This window comes from Neodiprion virginianus, chromosome 2 (genome assembly GCF_021901495.1).
Source record: "Neodiprion virginianus isolate iyNeoVirg1 chromosome 2, iyNeoVirg1.1, whole genome shotgun sequence".
NCBI classification, from domain to species: Eukaryota; Metazoa; Arthropoda; class Insecta; order Hymenoptera; family Diprionidae; genus Neodiprion; species Neodiprion virginianus.
The window spans coordinates 29,197,190-29,215,539 of NC_060878.1; the positions used below are offsets into that span (position 1 = coordinate 29,197,190).

The window sequence follows — 18,350 nt, forward strand, 5'->3', positions numbered from 1 at the left end:
TTTTGACGCCCGTATCAAATCCAGCCTACGACTGATAGATACACCAGAATCTCCGCGCATGCGTGCGGAAAAATACTCAGCTTGAGAACCTGCTGTTTCATGTGACTGTTACACACAACCTGATCACTCTCCAAAGTGCAATATGGTATAATATATCTTGACAGGTATGTTGACAAGTTTCGAAGAAAGTAATAACGAATAACGCGACCAGTGACGCGTTCTATTCCGTACACAGACATTCATCGATTTGATAAGAGTGGTGTGACAAACATAGCTTGCTAAAATAGGTGTAATTTTTCAGTATCAGAATCTGGCTAATGTGGGCAACAACGTGTGTCACGTGGCAAGCATTCTTGACTGAAATATTCACCTGAGCACCTATTCCAAATTCGACGATGGCATCACTGGACGAAGGCCAATTTAGCGATGCCGATGAAGAAACGATGTATGTACATACAATTCATAGGTTTCATACTACATACATTTCAGGCATTGCGCGATATTGTGTCACGAAACTGCGTCTAACCAAACCTGGCTATCTTTAAGCGCGTATGAAATAACATTTTTCATTCCTTCCCAGAGAAAAAACGAAATGTGGAAAACCAATGATCATTCACGAATTGACCGTCACAGTAGGACAATTGCAAATAGACATCGAAGACAACACAGAATATGACTCCGAAGACGATTCATACGATTGGGATGTAGATGCTAGAGGCAATTACCAGTTGAAGAACAATAGTCGTTCAAATGGAACGGCCAACAGTCAGATGGCTAGCAATAAAGTTTCCAACTACCAGCCTACTGATAAATTATTTCGACGTTACTCCAATAAAATAAATGTTGAAAAATATGAGGGACCCAGTTTGCCCAATCATGCGGCTAATTTACTTATCGAAAGTAACAAACGCACTGAAAATGAACGGATAAGAACAAAAGACAAACATGACAGAGCAACGGCTGAGCAAGTTATGGATCCTCGCACACGTATGATTTTATTCAAACTACTCAACAGAGGTATAATCGCTGAAATCAATGGATGTATTTCAACGGGAAAAGAAGCTAATGTTTATCATGCCACCTCTAAAACTGGTATTGAATTCGCGATAAAAATCTATAAAACATCAATACTAGTGTTTAAGGATAGAGACAAGTATGTAAGCGGTGGATTTCGTTTCCGTCATGGTTACTGTCGTCACAATCCACGTAAAATGGTTCGCACTTGGGCAGAGAAAGAAATGCGGAATTTATTGAGGCTCAGTCAGGCAGGAGTATGTGCTCCGAAACCAATTTTGTTGCGCAGCCATGTTCTCCTGATGGACTTCATAGGTAACGATGGATGGCCAGCACCAAAGTTAAAAGACGTTGAAATAAATTCTTCAAAGGCCCGCTCGCTTTACAGAGAATGTGTTGTGATGATGTGGAGAATATACAATAAATGTAAATTGGTTCATGCTGATTTAAGCGAATTTAATTTACTCTATCACAAAGGAGAGATTGTTGTCATAGATGTATCTCAATCAGTTGAACATGATCATCCTCATGCGTATGAATTTCTCCGAAAAGACTGCACTAACATCACAGGTAATCATCTTCAGCATTTCAGTGTCTTTGACCTTCATAAGTAAAATTAATATTTTGAATGCGCGAGTAAATTTTCTCGTTTTCTCAAATGATTGTATATGCAAACTGATTCTTCAGAATTCTTCAAGAAACATGGAGTTGCAGTTATGACGATGAAGGAATTATTTGACTTCATCACAGATCCTAATATAGTGGAAGATACGATGGATGAGTACTTGGATGCGTTAGCAGAACAAGTTATGCTAAGAGAATCAGAGGAAATGGATCCCAACAGTCAAATAGAAGAACAAGTGTTTAAACAAACATATATACCTCAGAGGCTCAATGAGGTATAAATAACCATTAGTGATTGAAATATTCTTAATATATCCAATGACCAAAATATTTAAGCCAATACTGTTGCTCTCAATCTTGCAGGTTGTTAACATTGACAAAGATATATCTGAGGCTAATACCGGAGAGCAAAATTTGTTGAGGAAAACCGTGTATGGACTGAGCATTGATTTACCCAAAGTAACAACTGTCACCTCAAAAATTATTTCAACCAAAAGTCACGACGACAGCCATACCGAAGAAAGCGGAGAGGATGAATCTGAATCTAATTCAGAGTCACAAAATAACGATGAATCGAAATTTGTCAATTCAGCTCGACCACGAGACGAAAGTCCTGACAGCAAGAAGGTGAATGCATTTGATTCGTGGGCGATTTCTTCATCTATGATTAATTTATCCATTGCTAATGCACAAATAATAGTGTATCTGAATATCGTATATGACCAGTCATGAAATATATGAGAAAATTGAAAATCGACGTTGCACCTTACGCACGTACAGCTCATCTTTACAATATCTGGATACATTTTTTCACATTCTCACCGTTACATGATACTCGTGCTTCAGGTTATAAATAAAAAATAACGAAACTACCTAGATGATTTCTAATTTAATCATGTTTACCAATGTTCCAGGCACGAAAAAAAGCTATCAAAGAACAACAAGCAGAAAATCGTAAGAAGAAAACCAAGAAGCACATAAAAAAAAGAAAAGAAAAGATGGTGAGAAAGAAATAGACACTAAATAGATCCTTGTACAATGTTTGATTCTAGTAATTTAGGATTGGCTCAGAATCTCGCGTTGTATGAATACATTATGTGAAATGATTTAGGTTACAACGATCATTTTAACCTTATTTATGTAATGCCTTTCGGACTTAACAACTACGTACACGGAACCGAAGGTAAACGATGAACTGAAAAAACCAGTCTTTATTGAGTAATTTATAAAACAACAATACTTTTGAAGCATCCCATTTCAAAAAAATGTACTATGTTACTTTTTTTTAAATACTTATAATAAATTTTTGTTTAATATTAAAATTTTTCGCTAATATTTACATTTTAGTGCTGTCACATACTGAGCACATAGATATAGTCATACAGCTAACATAGTTTGAAATAATGGTGTCCAGAACTTTCCCAAGTATTGATTATTACTATAATACCCACCTATTAAATGAATGAAAACTGGAAGATAATTGTAATTCTGTGAAAGTAGAAAATACGGCAAGATCCTTCATGTTATTAAAAAACTATAGTTATAACCAGAAACAACAGAAAATAGAGAAAACGCGATTCCTTTTTTACAATCATAGGGCCTGTTGTAATAATCAGATACTCAAGTTCAATATTGGATACATGGGAACATAATATAATTTTCTCAGCACATCAGACTGTTCAATAACCAGAATATACCTGTATGTCTCGCAAACCGGCACGTTGATAATTAGATAAATACATCTTGGAAAAAAAAACCGTCATAATATTTTGAACACAAGGGTACACATTTGAAAATTCATACACTAAGATGTGAATATGTACAACATAGGCCAGGCAGTAAATTTGATGATATTGAATGAATAACTCGAGATATTTATAGAATGACTACTAAGTTTTTTCAAATGCAATTTTCCTGGAAATAATTGATTTTAAGTAGTTGAAGTAGTAATCTAGTTCAAGTAGTAGTAGTATTTATACATGCTGTATACATACATATATATATATATATATATATATATATATATATATATATATATGTACACTCACGCACACATGTGTGTGTGTTGGTTTCAACTACTTGAAATAGTTTACCATTTCAAAAGTTATAATATTATTCTATTATATGAACAAAGATGGAGAGTAAAATTTGTTTCTCACAGCACATGTTATGATGAATGGAACAAATTTGGACACTCAGTGGATATCAAATAGAATTGTGTAATAGTGATATCGAAGCAAGTTTTCATCTGCTGACTGAACATTGCAGAACAAACGCCACAGAACAGTAGTTAAAAAACAGATATGGGAAACTTTTTCACTGTTTTACTGACTATTATAAAGAAATGTTACGGGGTACACTGTATTGACCAAATCTGGAATGTCTATCTACTGCCCTTACAGCAAAGTGATAATTGTTGCCTGGAGTGAACTCCTTGAGTGTGCAAGCCATTGGAAGTGGTAGGGCCCTTACATCTCCCACTTTCTTCCACAGATTTGAGTTTGGTACAGTCCCAGGTATCTCTTGGTATGCATATAGTTGATAACTAGCAATATCTGCATAGTTATCTGACTGCACCATATTCCACGATAAGACAATACCTGCATTGATATTTGCAAAATTGTATTAAATAATAACATACCAACTCCACTACTATCATATTATTTTTAATTACTACAATAATTACCAGGCAAAATGAATAAAAAAAAATAAATGAGCTGGTTGTTGCTACATATAATTCAAGTAAATTAAATTATGATTGTCATAGAATATAACTGTGTCATCCGGTGGCTTACCTTGTGTAACTTTTGATATTTTGAGGGACGGAGGTGGAGGAGGTAGTTTCCATCCATTTCTGTGTGGATAGTGTGGCGTATCGGGCAAGGGTGCTGGTGGTGGCTGTGATCAAATATAGTTTTTTCTCAAAGTATAGATACGCAATCGACTTACCAGTTGTAAAGTACCATAACAAAAGAACCAAAATCATTAAAAATGCAGCATAACGGAAAAGATGTTCAACATTGTTAACTAAAATAATACACTGAACCATACTCACATTTGAAGGTGAAGGTGGAACCGTCGTAGCTGCTGTAGTTAGTACTCTGACGGTACCATTGGCCAATGTTGATGTCCCTATGGGACATAAGAACTTTACAATCGATATAAAACCAAACTGCTCAGAAGGTTCTAGACTACATCAGAAACTCAAAACTCTAGAGTAAGAAACCTTTGTACCAAAGACATAAAGAACTGACCGTGCACATGATATCTCATTGCTTACCGGGCTCTCTTGTATAAAAAAGGAATTTAATTTTCAACACATCTGTACTCGTCTATTTGTCTCTGATTTCTCCAATGCATTAGAATAGCAAATAGTCAAAAATACTTTGCACTGGTCATAAATGTAATTTCTCTGTATCTGCTAGCACGACGACTTTCAGTGAACCAGTGCTTGGTACAATACGTCAGTGTCTCATAAAATATAAGATAATCACAGAATAACAGGTGTCAATTGTTCCAGCCAGAATGTTATTTTCACACTTACCAGCCTTGTACGGTACATTTGAAAACTGGCCCCGTGTGGTGGATGTTACTGGCCGTACCTGAAACGTGGATCAAGTCCTTGTAACGTTCTTCATTACTTGGAAAAACGAGACTGCTACCAGCTTAATGGAATATTTTCTCTCTAGCAAGCTGTAATAAACTAAAAGCTAACCTGGTTTGGATTTGGTGCTATCAGTAACTGTCTTCCAGTTCCCAAACTTCCTTGCATTACATATGCCAATTTTGTTGCATTTATGTTATTCTGGAAACAAAATGATCAACGACTTAAAACATCATCAAAAAATTTTAGGAAAAAATAAATGCTAAGACCTTGACAACCTATAGAATACTATTCGATTACTCAACAGTCGTCTGTTGCTGTTGGATTTTGACTAATCATAGCAGATTTATTACTCACAACAAGAGCCGTCGGCGTTGGTTGACTAACAGACTGTACTACTCTAATATTGGCAGCCTGTGTGGTGATCGCAACGTTCGGAGATAATGTGGTTTGTACAACCCTTTGATATCTGGTATGGGGAACCTTCGGTCCAATGGAAGATGTAATTGTTGCAACCATTGGTAGTACACCTGATATAGTACCACTAATTGCTAGAATGGGACATTTGATAAGCTTATGAAAGAAACGTTACTCGAATGACTGATTTAAAGCTTTTGATAATGAAACGTTCCCTACGTTTATTCTTGTCCTCTTCTTCTGTGAGATCAATCAAATCACTAGAGACAGTACTCTGATTGTTCGGGACTGTTGATTGCCGGTTTGTGTGATTTGAAATCTTTCCATTTACTACAATATTTTTTATCTAAAAATTACACATATCGAATAAATATCATATCATTTGCAAAACCTTCTCAAGGTATTGCAAAAACAATGAGCAATATATCTGAAATACAAACATACTTTAGCGGCAGTTGGTTGAGGAGAAATTGCACTTGGCAAAACCTGTTCTTTGCTGGTGTTAGCAGCTGATAACTTGGGCGACGTGTCCACTGGTTTGGCCAGAACAAGGGCTGCTTTTGGCATAGCTGTGGATATTTGAGGTTGAATTGGTATTGGAACATTTTTGGTGACTTCTATTCTTCGAGGGGATCGTATTTTAATACCACGTCGTGGGACTGTTGTAGTCTTGTTATTTTCAGGCTTAGCCAGTTTATTACCTCCGTTCACAGTAACAGGATTTGGCACATTGCTCTTCGAAATATTATTAGAAGATAAAGACCTCAAATTCTGGATACCTTGTTCCTACATACAATTGTAAAACATTAAATTTGTAAAAAAAAAAAAAAAAAAAAAAAAAAAAAAAAAAAAAAAAAACTTCATTGTACTGTGGTCAGTATACAGGGTGTCCCTAAATTGCCTCCCACGGACTAGCCAGCATAATACCTCGTTAAAATCCAACCGAGAATTTCTTTTCCGGAAGCTCGTCCGACGCATAGTTTTTGAATTATAAGCGATGGCGCTAGGCCAATCAGAGTGCACCATTTCATCTAGATTTGTCGCCACGGAAATTGCTGTTTTTTTCGTCTGGGTGAATTATTATTATTCGCTTACGAATTAAATATCGGCACCTCCCCTCTCTCGCTGCTGTATCCCTTATTCTTGAGGATGCGCTTCTGTTTACACACACAAGTGTGCGCCCATGGATGTGCGGCCGGCAGCGTGTGCCGCGGCAACAATACCGAGGTCAGCGCCCGAGAAGGGGTACAGCAGCGCGAGAGGGGAGGTGCCGATATTTAATTCGTAAACGAATAATAATAATTCACCCAGACGAACAAAACAGCAATTTCCGTGGCGGCAAATCTAGATGAAATGGTGCACTCTGATTGGCCTAGCGCTATCGCTTATAATTCAAAAACTATGCGTCGGACGAGCTTCCGGAAAAGAAATTCTCGGTTGGATTTCAACGAGGTATCATGCTGGCTAGTCCGTGGGAGGCAATTTAGGGACACCCTGTATATCGATATAATACCATGTATAAGAAATCATGGGATTGTTATTTATGATGACTAGATGTATAGTAACTAGATAAGTACAGTTTTCCCAATAAAACAAAGTATCGTAACTATAAGAACAAAAACTAGGATTACCGATATGAAATTCACTTGCAGTCCAACAGATCTATTGATTTTTATGGGTGGCATAGGCTTGTCATTGTTAGCCCGACGGTCAGCAGCATTGCGATTGAGGACCATGTCAAAATCATTTATTTGCTTTGTCAACTGTTGACAGCGGATACGATTGGCTTCTTGATTGCGTTCTGATATGCGCGCTTGTTCTCGTAATTTTCCAATTTCACTTTGCATTGTTAGAGTTTCTACCAATTTTTGTATTATAAGTTCTTCCAATTCCTGTTCACAAATATGAACTATTAGGTGAGAAAGTACGAGTACTATCCTTTGAAAGATGCTGAAATCAAAATAATATTATACCTACCTCACGTTTCAATTTTGTCAACCTGCCCTTCATATCTCTTTGGAAAAATTTTCTTACATAACAAAGATTTTTCGGTGATTCATCACTTTTTCCTGCAGGCAAAGCATGTATTTCTTCAACGGGCGACATCAATGTATTTTGACTTCTGAGTTGCTCCGCAGAAATATCTGAATTTGAATCTGGAGCAATTTTCATTTTTTTATGAGTCAATTTATCGTTTTCCTTTTCACTGTCTGTCAAATTACGTTTCATAACCAGCAATGGTTCTGACTGTAGATTATCTTGAAGTTTTAATGAGTTTTTTTCGGTTGACTTTCGTATAAAATTATGATCTGATTCATCACTAGATTCACTATCCACCAATTGATTCCTAACTGTTTTTTCATTGCTATTTAATGTTTTTGGTTTCTGTGAAATATGTTCAACTAACTCAGTTTCTTTCTTGTCTGAACTGAATTTCCTTTTATTTTTAGCTGGAGCACTAATTTTACATTGCTTGTTCTTATATTCACTACTTTCCTCTTCTTTCGCAAGTTTATCTGAGGCTTGCTCAGCCACTTCCTGTTCATTAGACAACGAAGTATCGTCTTTTATTTCCTCTTTAATATTCATGTCATCCTTGTTATCTGATTCATGTTTTTCACCACTGTTAACCACTTCATTTGTTGTTTGTAGCTCCTCATTTTCGATACTTTCTTTCTCTAGCTGTTCTGGCATTGGCTCTGTGGTTGACTGTTTCTCTGGGGCCCATAATTTGCTAGAGGTTGCATTGGGCTCATCAGTTTTAGGCACCTTCAAAGAATCACCAACTTCATTTTTTTGTTCGAATGTTTCACATGCATGGTTGTTGGTCTCAACTTCTTTTTGAATATCACCTGGTGTATCTACTCCGAAATCACTATCTGATTTGATTTCAAGCAGTTTGTTACCTATGTCCAGTTTAATTGTCTCTTTTAATGAATCAGAAGAATCAAGATTGTTATTTTGGGTCACAGTCTTATCACTCATAGCAACAGAATTCTTCGACTTCGAAGAAGTTGTGGACTCAGTATTCTCAAGGGACAATAATGATGTAGTACGTTTAAAATCAGAACTATCCTGGCTTGACGATGATGAGAAATTCTCTGTAGCCTGCATGTGTTCATTGTCAGGAGCAATAGGTTCATTCAACCAGTCGTCAGAAGTAAATCTTAAATCGCAGTTGTGGTTGGTTGAATTTTTATTGTTTACCAAATTGGTGTAATTTTTGTCAGCATTTTCTAGACCTCCACTACCATTAAATGAAGCTTGATCAAGATTTAGGTGACTGCATTCCTTGGATAATTCATCATTAACAATGGACAATGTATCATTGTTACTGGCAACAGGAATTTGTAATCTTTCTTTGGAATTTAAATTAGAGGACGAGAGAGCTCTGGGTGGATTTGTGCTACTGTCGCTAGCACCAACTTCAAGAGGTGCTTGTTCCGTAGAATTAGAAAGGGCAGACTGATCTGGTTGAGAAAGGTCAATGTTTACATTCAATTTCGGGCTTAACTTCAGTTCAAAATTGGCAACCTCTTCTTTGACTACTTTTTTTTGTACCTGCCGAAAACTACGAGGGACACACTTTCCCATAGAGTTTTTCCAATGGTTTCCATGTTTTCGAAATCCTGACGGCCTTCCAAAATTGTTATGATTATTGAAGTAAAATTCACTCCTATAGATACTCGAATTATTGTGATAGTGCCGTGATTGAAAAGTATGACCTGGAAAGGGGCGTTTATTTGTCTGAATGATATTATTCAGAGAATGCACTTTTCGGTTTCCGCCACGCCACATTTTTTTCTTATTATTTTCACTTCTGTTGCGTACTTCATTTAAAATTTCATTATTTTGGTTTGACTTCAGAAGTTCTATATTAGAGGCAGATTCGCATGAGTTATATGTTGAGTGTTCTGCTGCATCAAGTGGAATTTTTTTGGTTGAATTGGTCAAGCCTGTAATCATAATATCAAATTCTTAATAACGCTATTTAATATGCAAACTTATGAGAAACATATTCAGTGTTTAATTACACTTCTCATAATCATATGACTTTATCAGGGCATCCAGTGAAATTTTGCTCTTTCTAAAGTGGAACATGGTATTTAATAGTCATCACATTGGGAAAAAGAAAATTTCGACCATTCCTCGTGACCAACTGTCAAATGTGCTCAATTACATGTCCCTACTTTACAATAATATGTTTGGATGGAGAGTCACTCTCAATCAAAGTTAGAAAAGCAGACAACGATCATCTTTATTCAGTATCGAATACTGAAGATTTGCAACAACTAATGGCAGAACCAGAGGCAGTGGAATAAAATAAATAGATCCTCATATTTAACCGGTGTCAAATTATACTGGTCATTTAGGAAGATGATCAAAAAATTAATTCATATCGGATAGAAACAACACCGAATATTGTGGGATTGGCACCAAACCTTTATCTACGAATGACCACATCCCAGAATTAAACACCTACGGTATGAGCAAAAACAGACACTCGAAATTTCACTTATTTGAAATCCCAAATTGCCACATGCTTGGTCACCGGACGCCCTGCTCCACGCAAACCATACATGACATAAAATGCAGTCGATGGACTAAAGGGATCAAGTCTACAACTGAAATTAGGTTCGTCGAGTATCACAAATGTTACTCTGCTACAATATTAAATTTCCAATGGCAATCAAGGATAAAGAAGAAGAAACAATCTGGTCAAAAATCACAGTTCGAAGACAGGTAGATAAAAAATTTGAACACACCCGTAGTTGTATCCTGAGAAGTCATTTGTTCAGAACTAATACACAGTGCAGCTGGTTTATTTGATGAAACAGTGTCACTAATATCAGCTTCATCATCTGAGAATCTTAACCGTAAGCTGTCATCAGAAAGAGTGTCTTCGTCTTCTGGATCCTGATTTGATTCTTCCAATATTTCGTTTTCGGTTAATCCATCTTTACAATTTGCCACATTGCTACACAAAAGCTCTGAGTGATCATTTCTTTCTTTTATATTATATGACGATGTCGTACTTGTCGCGTCCATAATTATCGGGCAGCTTGGTGATATCATGTCATACTACTTCCATTTAGCGCAAAAGTTCAATACAACTCTGTGAAGTAATTCAAATTCGTCAACTTCATCATCCTGCTTTCTGAGACCTATAGATAACTGTAGCTCGCATGCAACTCTGACTGTGGTCTTATAGACCATTCCATTGAAATATCTCACAATATTGAAATTACTTATGCAATCGCGCATGAAACTTTTCCCACTAATGCAGATGGTATCGTTCGTCTAGCAAATGGACATTACTTTTATCTTTCAGTATATGCATAAACATTTGTATGCAACCTTGCCAAGGCACCATTTAATTAAAACTGAAATTTTTCTATATATTTAAAATCGCTTCATCACTGATCAAAAATAGAGCAGCGAAGTCTCTACTAAGAACTAATGATTAGGAATACCAATAATCTTTAATTGGATATACATACGCAGAGTCACCCAATGTTTTTATTCTACCATAATCTTAGCAAATCTTTGCCATTCATCCTGAGATGATTATATTACAAGTCTAGTCAGATGGAATTCTCGTAATATATTGCGTGTGAAGAGTACTACCATTTCTTATGAAACACTATCGCTATAAGTACCCCAACTACCAACAAGGTCACTTCCACTTTGACCTATTATCTGAACTTTGGCATACATATGCAGAAATATACTCATACCAAGAAGCTGACCAATATGCAACAAATAAAAAATTTGCAACATATGCATGTGGAGTCATTTTCGCAGATTACCGATATCACGTGACGTAATGCGCATGCGCGGTAATATTATTCGATTGTTTTACCGGAAGTAGACGACAAATGTATCTGCACCAAGGTATGAATCAATATCGCGTATACGAGATATAATTATTTCTGAGTACCTGACGGCAGACATTGGGATACAGTCCAAAAACGATGGTACAAGATTATTAGAATTCTACTGGTTGCGGAAAACCAGTTGGATCGAACAGAAAAACAAACGGAAAATTGCACCCTCATACCATAATTACCAACTTTGACATTGCTGAATTTTTACACTTTTGGTCCCGTGTTCCAGGCGTATCAACGAGATATTTTGCAACATAATTTCGTCCCAAATTCCAACATGGCGGTACATGTATAATATTTCTGCGTGATGTAGGAACGCAACCCTAACCTTAAAATGGCGATGCAAAATTTTCAGGTCATACAGTCTACGAGTCATTCAAAATGATGCTAGTTAACATTCCAACTGATCCTACGTAGTCTTCGCTAGGAGGTGTATAAGTCAAATGATAAAAAAATGCTTACAACCAGTCGATGATCGAAGAAGAACCACGGTTTCGAACGATGCTCTCTTTGTGGTTGTATTTCAACGCCGCAATTTAAACAAGTGAAAGCTGCGTTGTCAGATCTCCAACTCTCAGCATCTGTGATTTTTGAGAACTGGAATTTTAATGTCAGGCCTTTACGGTACAATCCGAGATTTCTCACCAGCAATATATCACCAACAGGTTCACCGGTGCTTTTTCATTATGTTGAATTTTTATTGAAATTTTTCTGTACCAAAAACTGCATACAAACGTGTTTATGTACATATAGTATTGCTCAACGTCTTATTGCCTCGGACTAGCCTGCACAAAAATGGGGCATACACGCATGCGCGATGGTTCATCCAGTAACGAGTATACTGCTATGGCATATGTATCTGCTCTATCCAAAACAAGGTGGAAGTAGGTTTTTATGGAATTCCAACGAACCATACACTGTATAAATAATTTTGAAAGGAAAAATATAAATGATTTCTAAAGAAGACGTCAACAAGAACTCGTTTATCAACAACATTGAACCGGCATCAAAAAGCGCTACACAGTTCTGCCCTACACTAGTTGATAACAATGAGAGATTTTCGTCAACGGCCATCAAGTATATTTTATCGATTTTCGCTGCGTACCTGATCATTATATCAAGTACTGCTGTGGTCGAAAGGGTATAAAAAAATGTATACTTTGTAATTTGACTTTTTTTTGTGTGGAACATTGAAATTTGAGGGAAGTCGACATAATAACTCCATCTTTAGTATACAGTGTGTTCCGTTATTTCTTATACAGCATATGTTCGTAGTAAGTCTATTGCGTTCATCATAAACACTATACGATCATTGAACTTACAAGAGGTTTACAGAAATTTCAAAATGTAAATTTCGTACGAAAAACATTGATTGTTACGTCGCTTCTGTAACGAAGCGGTTACAGCATCCTGACTTCGACTTACCATATCCAATTAAGATTAGTTCGAGAGAAAACTGCAATTTTATGTGAATTTTCACTCGGGAAAAGCAACGAAATCGTTGACATCTGAAAGTCACATGTTAGCATTTTGCAATCGGTACGGATCAATGTTTTCGGTTTAGTGTTTACGCATTACCTGACGTCACAACATTTAGTGACGCGTGCTCCATGTGTACCGAACCAAATATTCAGATGTAACTTCGAGCGCCGGGTTTTAAAACATCAATGAGTACGAGAATATTGTGTACGGAGAATGTCAGCCCAGTATTCACTGATTGTGAGATAGTATACATGTCGTATATTGACTGCCTAACGCTGTAGCAAAGTAACTTGCCAGAATATAAGGCAGCGTGTCGTGTAGTTTACTACGAGACAAGTATGAACCTTGGTACGAACAGTATTGGTGCCTTAGTATAGGCAACTTGCAATAATCGCTCGTTAGCATGAGCTCACAATTGGACTTGGATACAAAATCTGTATTCCGTTGTTGACCGTATATTTGAAAATCTATAGCAGTAGTGGGACAGAGCTAATGACCAATCCGGGATTACGACAGAGACACACGATTGCTATGATGCAACTATTATGACTAATCTTCGACGTGACTCTTCCATAAGTCGTCTGCTCTTTGTAAATCAGAATGTAGAACATGGAATGGAAATAAAGCAGCAGTTTGTTTCTTTGCACAGTTTTGACAAACGCTCTGTTTATTTCAGTTTATATTATGCACGTATTTCTGCGAGCTTAAAAATACCAAATGAAAAGGAAAGTGGAAACAATATGCGTATGCACAGTTGATACAGTCATTTATATTTTTCACGATCAGAGGTTCATAAGTACACACAGCGTAGTGAAAGAGTAAAAAAGATCAAACAACAAACTAGATAACGAAATTATAAATAATCTGCTTATTGTACCTATATAACTTGAGTCGAGATTATTCGTGAACTGATCATATTATTATATATTACAACCTATGTATCTACACATGTACGTACGTGCACAGCTGCCCATAAGTAATTGTATCACGCGAAAAAGAATATAATATTATGCAATGGATTCATCCTCCCATCGGCTTGGCGTTTGTATTAAATTGTTCCCAAACGAAATTTTCGTCACTCTCATCGTTTTTGTGAGAACTTCAATCAAATCAGTTTGTGTTCAAGTAATTGCAATATCTTACTTGCTACTCGGTCAATTACGTTCACTTACACGTACAGCTGACGAGAAGAACAATTATCCATAACAATCCTGGCTTTGCCAAGTAAAACGGTGTTTTAAATAAGCGTGTTAAAAAAATGTTAGAACAAAATATATATTATTATATCTAATACAGTTATGTGTATTTCTCAAATAACATAAACTTGCCGCGGTTGTCCTGATTGGATATAAGCGACTTTACATAATGAGTTAAAAGTCTCGTATCGCTGAAAATATTTCCAAGGTTGGATGCAATCTGGAATGAGCAGAAAAAAATTTTAATACTGCAAATAATGAGACTTAAAGTTTTCATGCTGCTCTATAAGACGAGTTACCTTCCTTTCGATTTTGATTATTACATCGGCGTATGTTGTGACTCAGCTGTTATACGATTTATTGTAACACATGCCTTTTACGGTTAGATAATGACCAATATTTAGTCATGAACACAATTTGCTTTTGTCAGTAAATTTGTTATTTACATTTTTAACGTCTTTACACAATCCAGCTGATTGCTCTTTCTATCATCATCGTTTTTTTCTCATTTACTTTTAGCCTTTTCCTTTATGTTTTAACGTTTTTTCTGACGATGAGTCGATCTTCAGTATATGTATGTGATTCTTTTCTTCAATACCGTTGACTGTGCTTGTCAGACATTTTTCCGGAATATTTGCTTAATCTATCACTGTATTCGTCATCCTGATATTTATCGTCTGCCCTATAGTGTATCTCTGGAGGCGAATTAATCCGCCTTTGCCAGTGCCACGACCAGTACAAGTCCTCTTGGTTAATATCCTTTGGATGCCTTGCATCTCGAAAGACATGAACACAGTAGAGTAGGCTACCAAGGAGTGTGAGAAATCCAAAGACTAAGAAAACTATCCCGAGAATCCTGTATATAAAATACATTCGTTACATGGTATACACAGTAAAAATGTCCAAATACATATAACATTCTAAGGAATTGTACACCGTGAATATTTGATGAAGTGGACCCAGTCCGTTCGAGGTGACTTTATACCTCACATTGACTAATATGTATATTGAACCTGCCGTGTAGGTTCAGGGGTCTACTACAACAAATATTTACTATATCAGCTGTCAAAGAAATTTTTCACATTGTGTTTCTGTACGCACATATAAAGAAATTCATGATGCGTTATCGCAATGATGACATCTAAGAATTAACACATGTCTACAAAGGTGTTTACACACGAAAATTGAAGTAAAATTAATGTATCCCGTCAATTCAAATTGCGTTAAAACGCCAGCTTCTAAAACAAGACAACTATATTCTGCTATTTAAATATTCGCTTTTGTCGTTTTGCCTTGAATTGACGTAAATACGATACTGAAGTCAACATAATAACTTCACAACATTTGGTGACATTCCTACGGTTAAAACATCGATACTTACCATACGAATAACGGCTCGAAGAATTGAAGCACAATTACGAAACCCAGAGTAACGAGAATCAGACCAAGGTTTAAAAGCAACATCAGGCAACAGATGCCTTTGGTATTGGGGCAGAAGGGATTTGGTGCGGACATGGTTTCCATGACTAAGCCTCCTTTTCGCGAGGTGCGTGTTTTGGTTGTGGATATTCCGGATCTCCCAGATGGAGGATATCCGTAGCTACTAGGTACCTCGTGACCAACCTTTGCACTGGGCGCTAAACTGTACCGCGACCCTTGACTGTGGATGTTACGCTTTCATTTTTCCATGGCACCAACCAAGTTTGGCAGAACAATTACTTCATCAGATCAACAGGAGAAGCGAAGCTTACGGAACCTTTGCTTGACTAGCATTATATGAGCATATCGTAAATTAAATGTTAATTGAATGCATTTGTTAAAATATCACCTTATCTCGGAGGGTGCTTTGTAGGCGGCACTTGTTACGTAAATATCTGAATTGTTGTCATACAGACTACCATGGGAGGCACTTCGTGGAGTGTTTTTGTTCAATCGGTTCAGGGAATACGGCAAAGGTCCCGAAGCAACGGAGCTCCGATCATTTTGCGCACTCCGTGATCTCCGGTCGTGATTATCGCCTACAATTCTTTCGGATGACATCGTGGACAATCTTATTTCTGTAACAGAATTACGTTGTATACCCGTCAAATAATCTTCAACGACGATCGGTGTATCTTTTCAACACAGTTATACGACTTGCGATCTTACAAACGTAAGGAGAATGTGTTCGGACACACCTACGCGATTTTTGCTGTATATATGCACACGATGATGCGATTCGAGCCTTTTACGACTGTCTCGATGGCCTAGAAATATGTAGGCGCTAGGTGGGTCGAAATGCTACATTGTGTACACAAAGTACGGTATAAGTATGCAAAATTGGTGAGACTCAGTACCCATGTGAGTGCTACAGGTGATAATTCATGGTGAATTTAAAGGAAAGTGACGATGGCCTTGGGTCCAAATAACTACTACTGGCGATTTCATTTTCTTCACGAATGCAAATTGAATGACTAATAACAGACTTTGTTAAGATGATTTTAGTTTTGATGGGCAGAAACCTATTCGAAGATCTTTCGAAAAAACCTTAATGCTGAGATGCGTGTGGTTCTACCAGCTGATTGAATTAAAAATACAAATTGCAAAAAATATTCGGCTATTCGTGAAATCGTTTGCAACCGTCACCCACAACTTCTGATAGTGTATTTTATTACGACGGTCAAAAAACGCACCTTGTCACGACTGATATTATTCGATGGAGTAGGTAGCCACACTATACCATGCGCGCTCAGATTCTCCTCCGGTATATCAGTCGACAAATTTGAAATTCCACCAAATTCATGAAATGGTAGTACATCCACGATGACGTGTTCTTCGCAGTTCTGTTACGACTCGGCTGTATAATCTACCTGTAGTAAAGGCGAAAGGTGTAGACCGTAGACTGCGGAGTGGAAACTCAGAGGACTCGGTCAAGTCCTGTTTACCGTGCCTCTCGCTGAACGACGAGGAGGTAAACCCCCTCCGCGGAGGTGGCTCGAGCAGGAGGGAGACCGAGGAATATAATACGTTTTTGCCGATCCAACAGCGCGCACACACGCATCATACGTGCACACATCCGATCGCGTTCGCGCAACGACACAAGTGCTCGAAATATCGATGACGATATACAGTCATCGATGCAGCGGATACATTCGATATAATTGGTGTATCGTTATAACATATGAATGAGGAAAACAATCAAACAACCAGATCGCACGTATACGTACTATTACAACTTGCTGTGGAGTAAACTAATATGTTGAATATGGCAACCGCTGAATACAGGTTTCTCTTTCTATATTGTGCAAGTGCTGAGCATAATAATTTACATTTGCACAACGTATAAGTCACGCCCAGTTGTTTATTAAACTTGGTGTAGAGTAGCAGAGAGGAACTCCCGGGTAAACGTCTGGTGGAGGAAGAAGACGTTTTCAGATTTTTGCACGCAACGCTCCGCGCCGCCAACGCCGCTAGCTATACGCTTTCTTTTCAACTAAATCGACGCAGAGCTGGTAAAGAGGTCAAAAATGCATTCTACCGCAGAAGCTCATTAAACCGTCTGCGATAAAGAGGCGTAGTAATAAGCATATATATTGGCGAGAAAGATTTAATCATCTAACCATTACCGTCGAATTTACCTACTATTATAGCGCACTACTTTTAATCAAGTACAGGCTTTATTTGCTCAATTTTGGATAAATATCATGCGAGATTAATGAGCAACTTACGAGATTTTATTTCATTTCGATCACTTGGTACCCAAATCACTCGACGTGTGCATTATGTACACGCAAGAGAAAACTCACGACACCGTATCAATGATACTTCGGGATCAGTTTGCAAGAATGAAGTCCATTCTAAGCTACACAAGTCTTTGTTTCTTGTTCTGTGACCTTTGTCACTCTGCCGTGATTACAAAATACTTACATTAGTCACATGCTAACGTCTCAGGGCGTTTACCGTGCCAACTCAGCGGATCGGAAAAAGGATAGACAGAGAAAAAAAATTTAGTCAATAAAGAGGGATAAGGCTAACGATCTTTTCTCTAGATCTCTAGAGCTGATAGAAAAACATACGAACGGAATACTTTTCCTTGTTAGTCAACATTGTGTTCATTTGTTCAACAAGTCATAACTGACTGGTCAC

The 18,350-nt window shown here is 37.3% G+C and overlaps 3 protein-coding genes across 12 annotated transcripts; 1 reads left to right on the plus strand and 2 right to left on the minus strand.

Annotated features, from left to right (window-relative positions):
• The first annotated feature begins 7 nt into the window (after positions 1-7).
• Positions 8-3,379, plus strand: LOC124296983 (serine/threonine-protein kinase RIO1). Of its 2 annotated transcripts, XM_046747504.1 has the most exons (6): positions 8-164; positions 302-445; positions 581-1,584; positions 1,702-1,913; positions 2,002-2,265; positions 2,553-3,379. In XM_046747504.1, exons 2-6 carry the CDS (start codon positions 396-398, stop codon positions 2,652-2,654), a joined length of 1,632 nt encoding a protein of 543 aa, XP_046603460.1. In that variant the 5' UTR covers positions 8-164; positions 302-395; the 3' UTR covers positions 2,655-3,379. The 2 variants fall into 2 exon arrangements, with proteins under 2 accessions (XP_046603460.1, XP_046603461.1); XM_046747505.1 differs by having other exon boundaries at positions 73-445.
• A 587-nt stretch (positions 3,380-3,966) lies between these two features.
• Positions 3,967-12,337, minus strand: LOC124296982 (putative uncharacterized protein DDB_G0282133). 8 transcript variants are annotated; one of them, XM_046747498.1, is made up of 13 exons: positions 12,010-12,336; positions 11,730-11,875; positions 10,426-10,775; positions 7,637-9,615; positions 7,291-7,551; positions 6,104-6,445; positions 5,879-6,005; positions 5,600-5,793; positions 5,354-5,443; positions 5,183-5,240; positions 4,694-4,770; positions 4,434-4,536; positions 3,967-4,238 (listed from the first exon to the last, which is right to left on the minus strand). In XM_046747498.1, the coding sequence occupies exons 3-13, from the start codon at positions 10,733-10,735 to the stop codon at positions 3,973-3,975; spliced, it is 3,807 nt and encodes a 1,268-aa protein (XP_046603454.1). In that variant the 5' UTR covers positions 10,736-10,775; positions 11,730-11,875; positions 12,010-12,336; the 3' UTR covers positions 3,967-3,972. The 8 variants fall into 8 exon arrangements, with proteins under 8 accessions (XP_046603454.1, XP_046603453.1, XP_046603452.1 ...); XM_046747497.1 differs by having other exon boundaries at positions 11,721-11,875; XM_046747496.1 differs by lacking the exon at positions 11,730-11,875 and having other exon boundaries at positions 12,010-12,128; positions 12,193-12,333.
• Positions 12,338-13,778: 1,441 nt separating this feature from the next.
• LOC124296992 (uncharacterized) lies at positions 13,779-17,168 on the minus strand. 2 transcript variants are annotated; one of them, XR_006906495.1, is made up of 5 exons: positions 16,898-17,168; positions 16,054-16,282; positions 15,607-15,885; positions 14,525-15,081; positions 13,779-14,445 (listed from the first exon to the last, which is right to left on the minus strand). XR_006906495.1 is itself a non-coding variant. In XM_046747528.1 (4 exons), exons 2-4 carry the CDS (start codon positions 16,263-16,265, stop codon positions 14,817-14,819), a joined length of 756 nt encoding a protein of 251 aa, XP_046603484.1. In that variant the 5' UTR covers positions 16,266-16,282; positions 16,898-17,168; the 3' UTR covers positions 13,779-14,816. The 2 variants fall into 2 exon arrangements, 1 of the variants encoding a protein (XP_046603484.1); XM_046747528.1 differs by having other exon boundaries at positions 13,779-15,081.
• Between the last annotated feature and the right edge of the window lie 1,182 nt (positions 17,169-18,350).

Bases quoted from the DNA above. Each gene is read 5' to 3' on its own strand.
- LOC124296983 (XM_046747504.1), top strand. From the start codon at position 396: ATGGCATCACTGGACGAAGGCCAATTTAGCGATGCCGATGAAGAAACG. The intron at 446-580 runs GTATGTACATAC...ATTCCTTCCCAG, and splicing joins GATGCCGATGAAGAAACGAT to AGAAAAAACGAAATGTGGAA. The intron at 1,914-2,001 runs GTATAAATAACC...TCAATCTTGCAG, and splicing joins TACCTCAGAGGCTCAATGAG to GTTGTTAACATTGACAAAGA.
- LOC124296982 (XM_046747495.1), bottom strand. From the start codon at position 10,735: ATGATATCACCAAGCTGCCCGATAATTATGGACGCGACAAGTACGACA. The intron at 7,552-7,636 runs GTAGGTATAATA...ATTTGTGAACAG, and splicing joins TGACAAAATTGAAACGTGAG to GAATTGGAAGAACTTATAAT. The intron at 6,446-7,290 runs GTAATCCTAGTT...AATTGTATGTAG, and splicing joins TGCAAGTGAATTTCATATCG to GAACAAGGTATCCAGAATTT.
- LOC124296992 (XM_046747528.1), bottom strand. From the start codon at position 16,265: ATGTCATCCGAAAGAATTGTAGGCGATAATCACGACCGGAGATCACGG. The intron at 15,886-16,053 runs GTGATATTTTAA...TAACATCCACAG, and splicing joins AAAGCACCCTCCGAGATAAG to TCAAGGGTCGCGGTACAGTT. The intron at 15,082-15,606 runs GTAAGTATCGAT...TTTTATATACAG, and splicing joins TTCGAGCCGTTATTCGTATG to GATTCTCGGGATAGTTTTCT.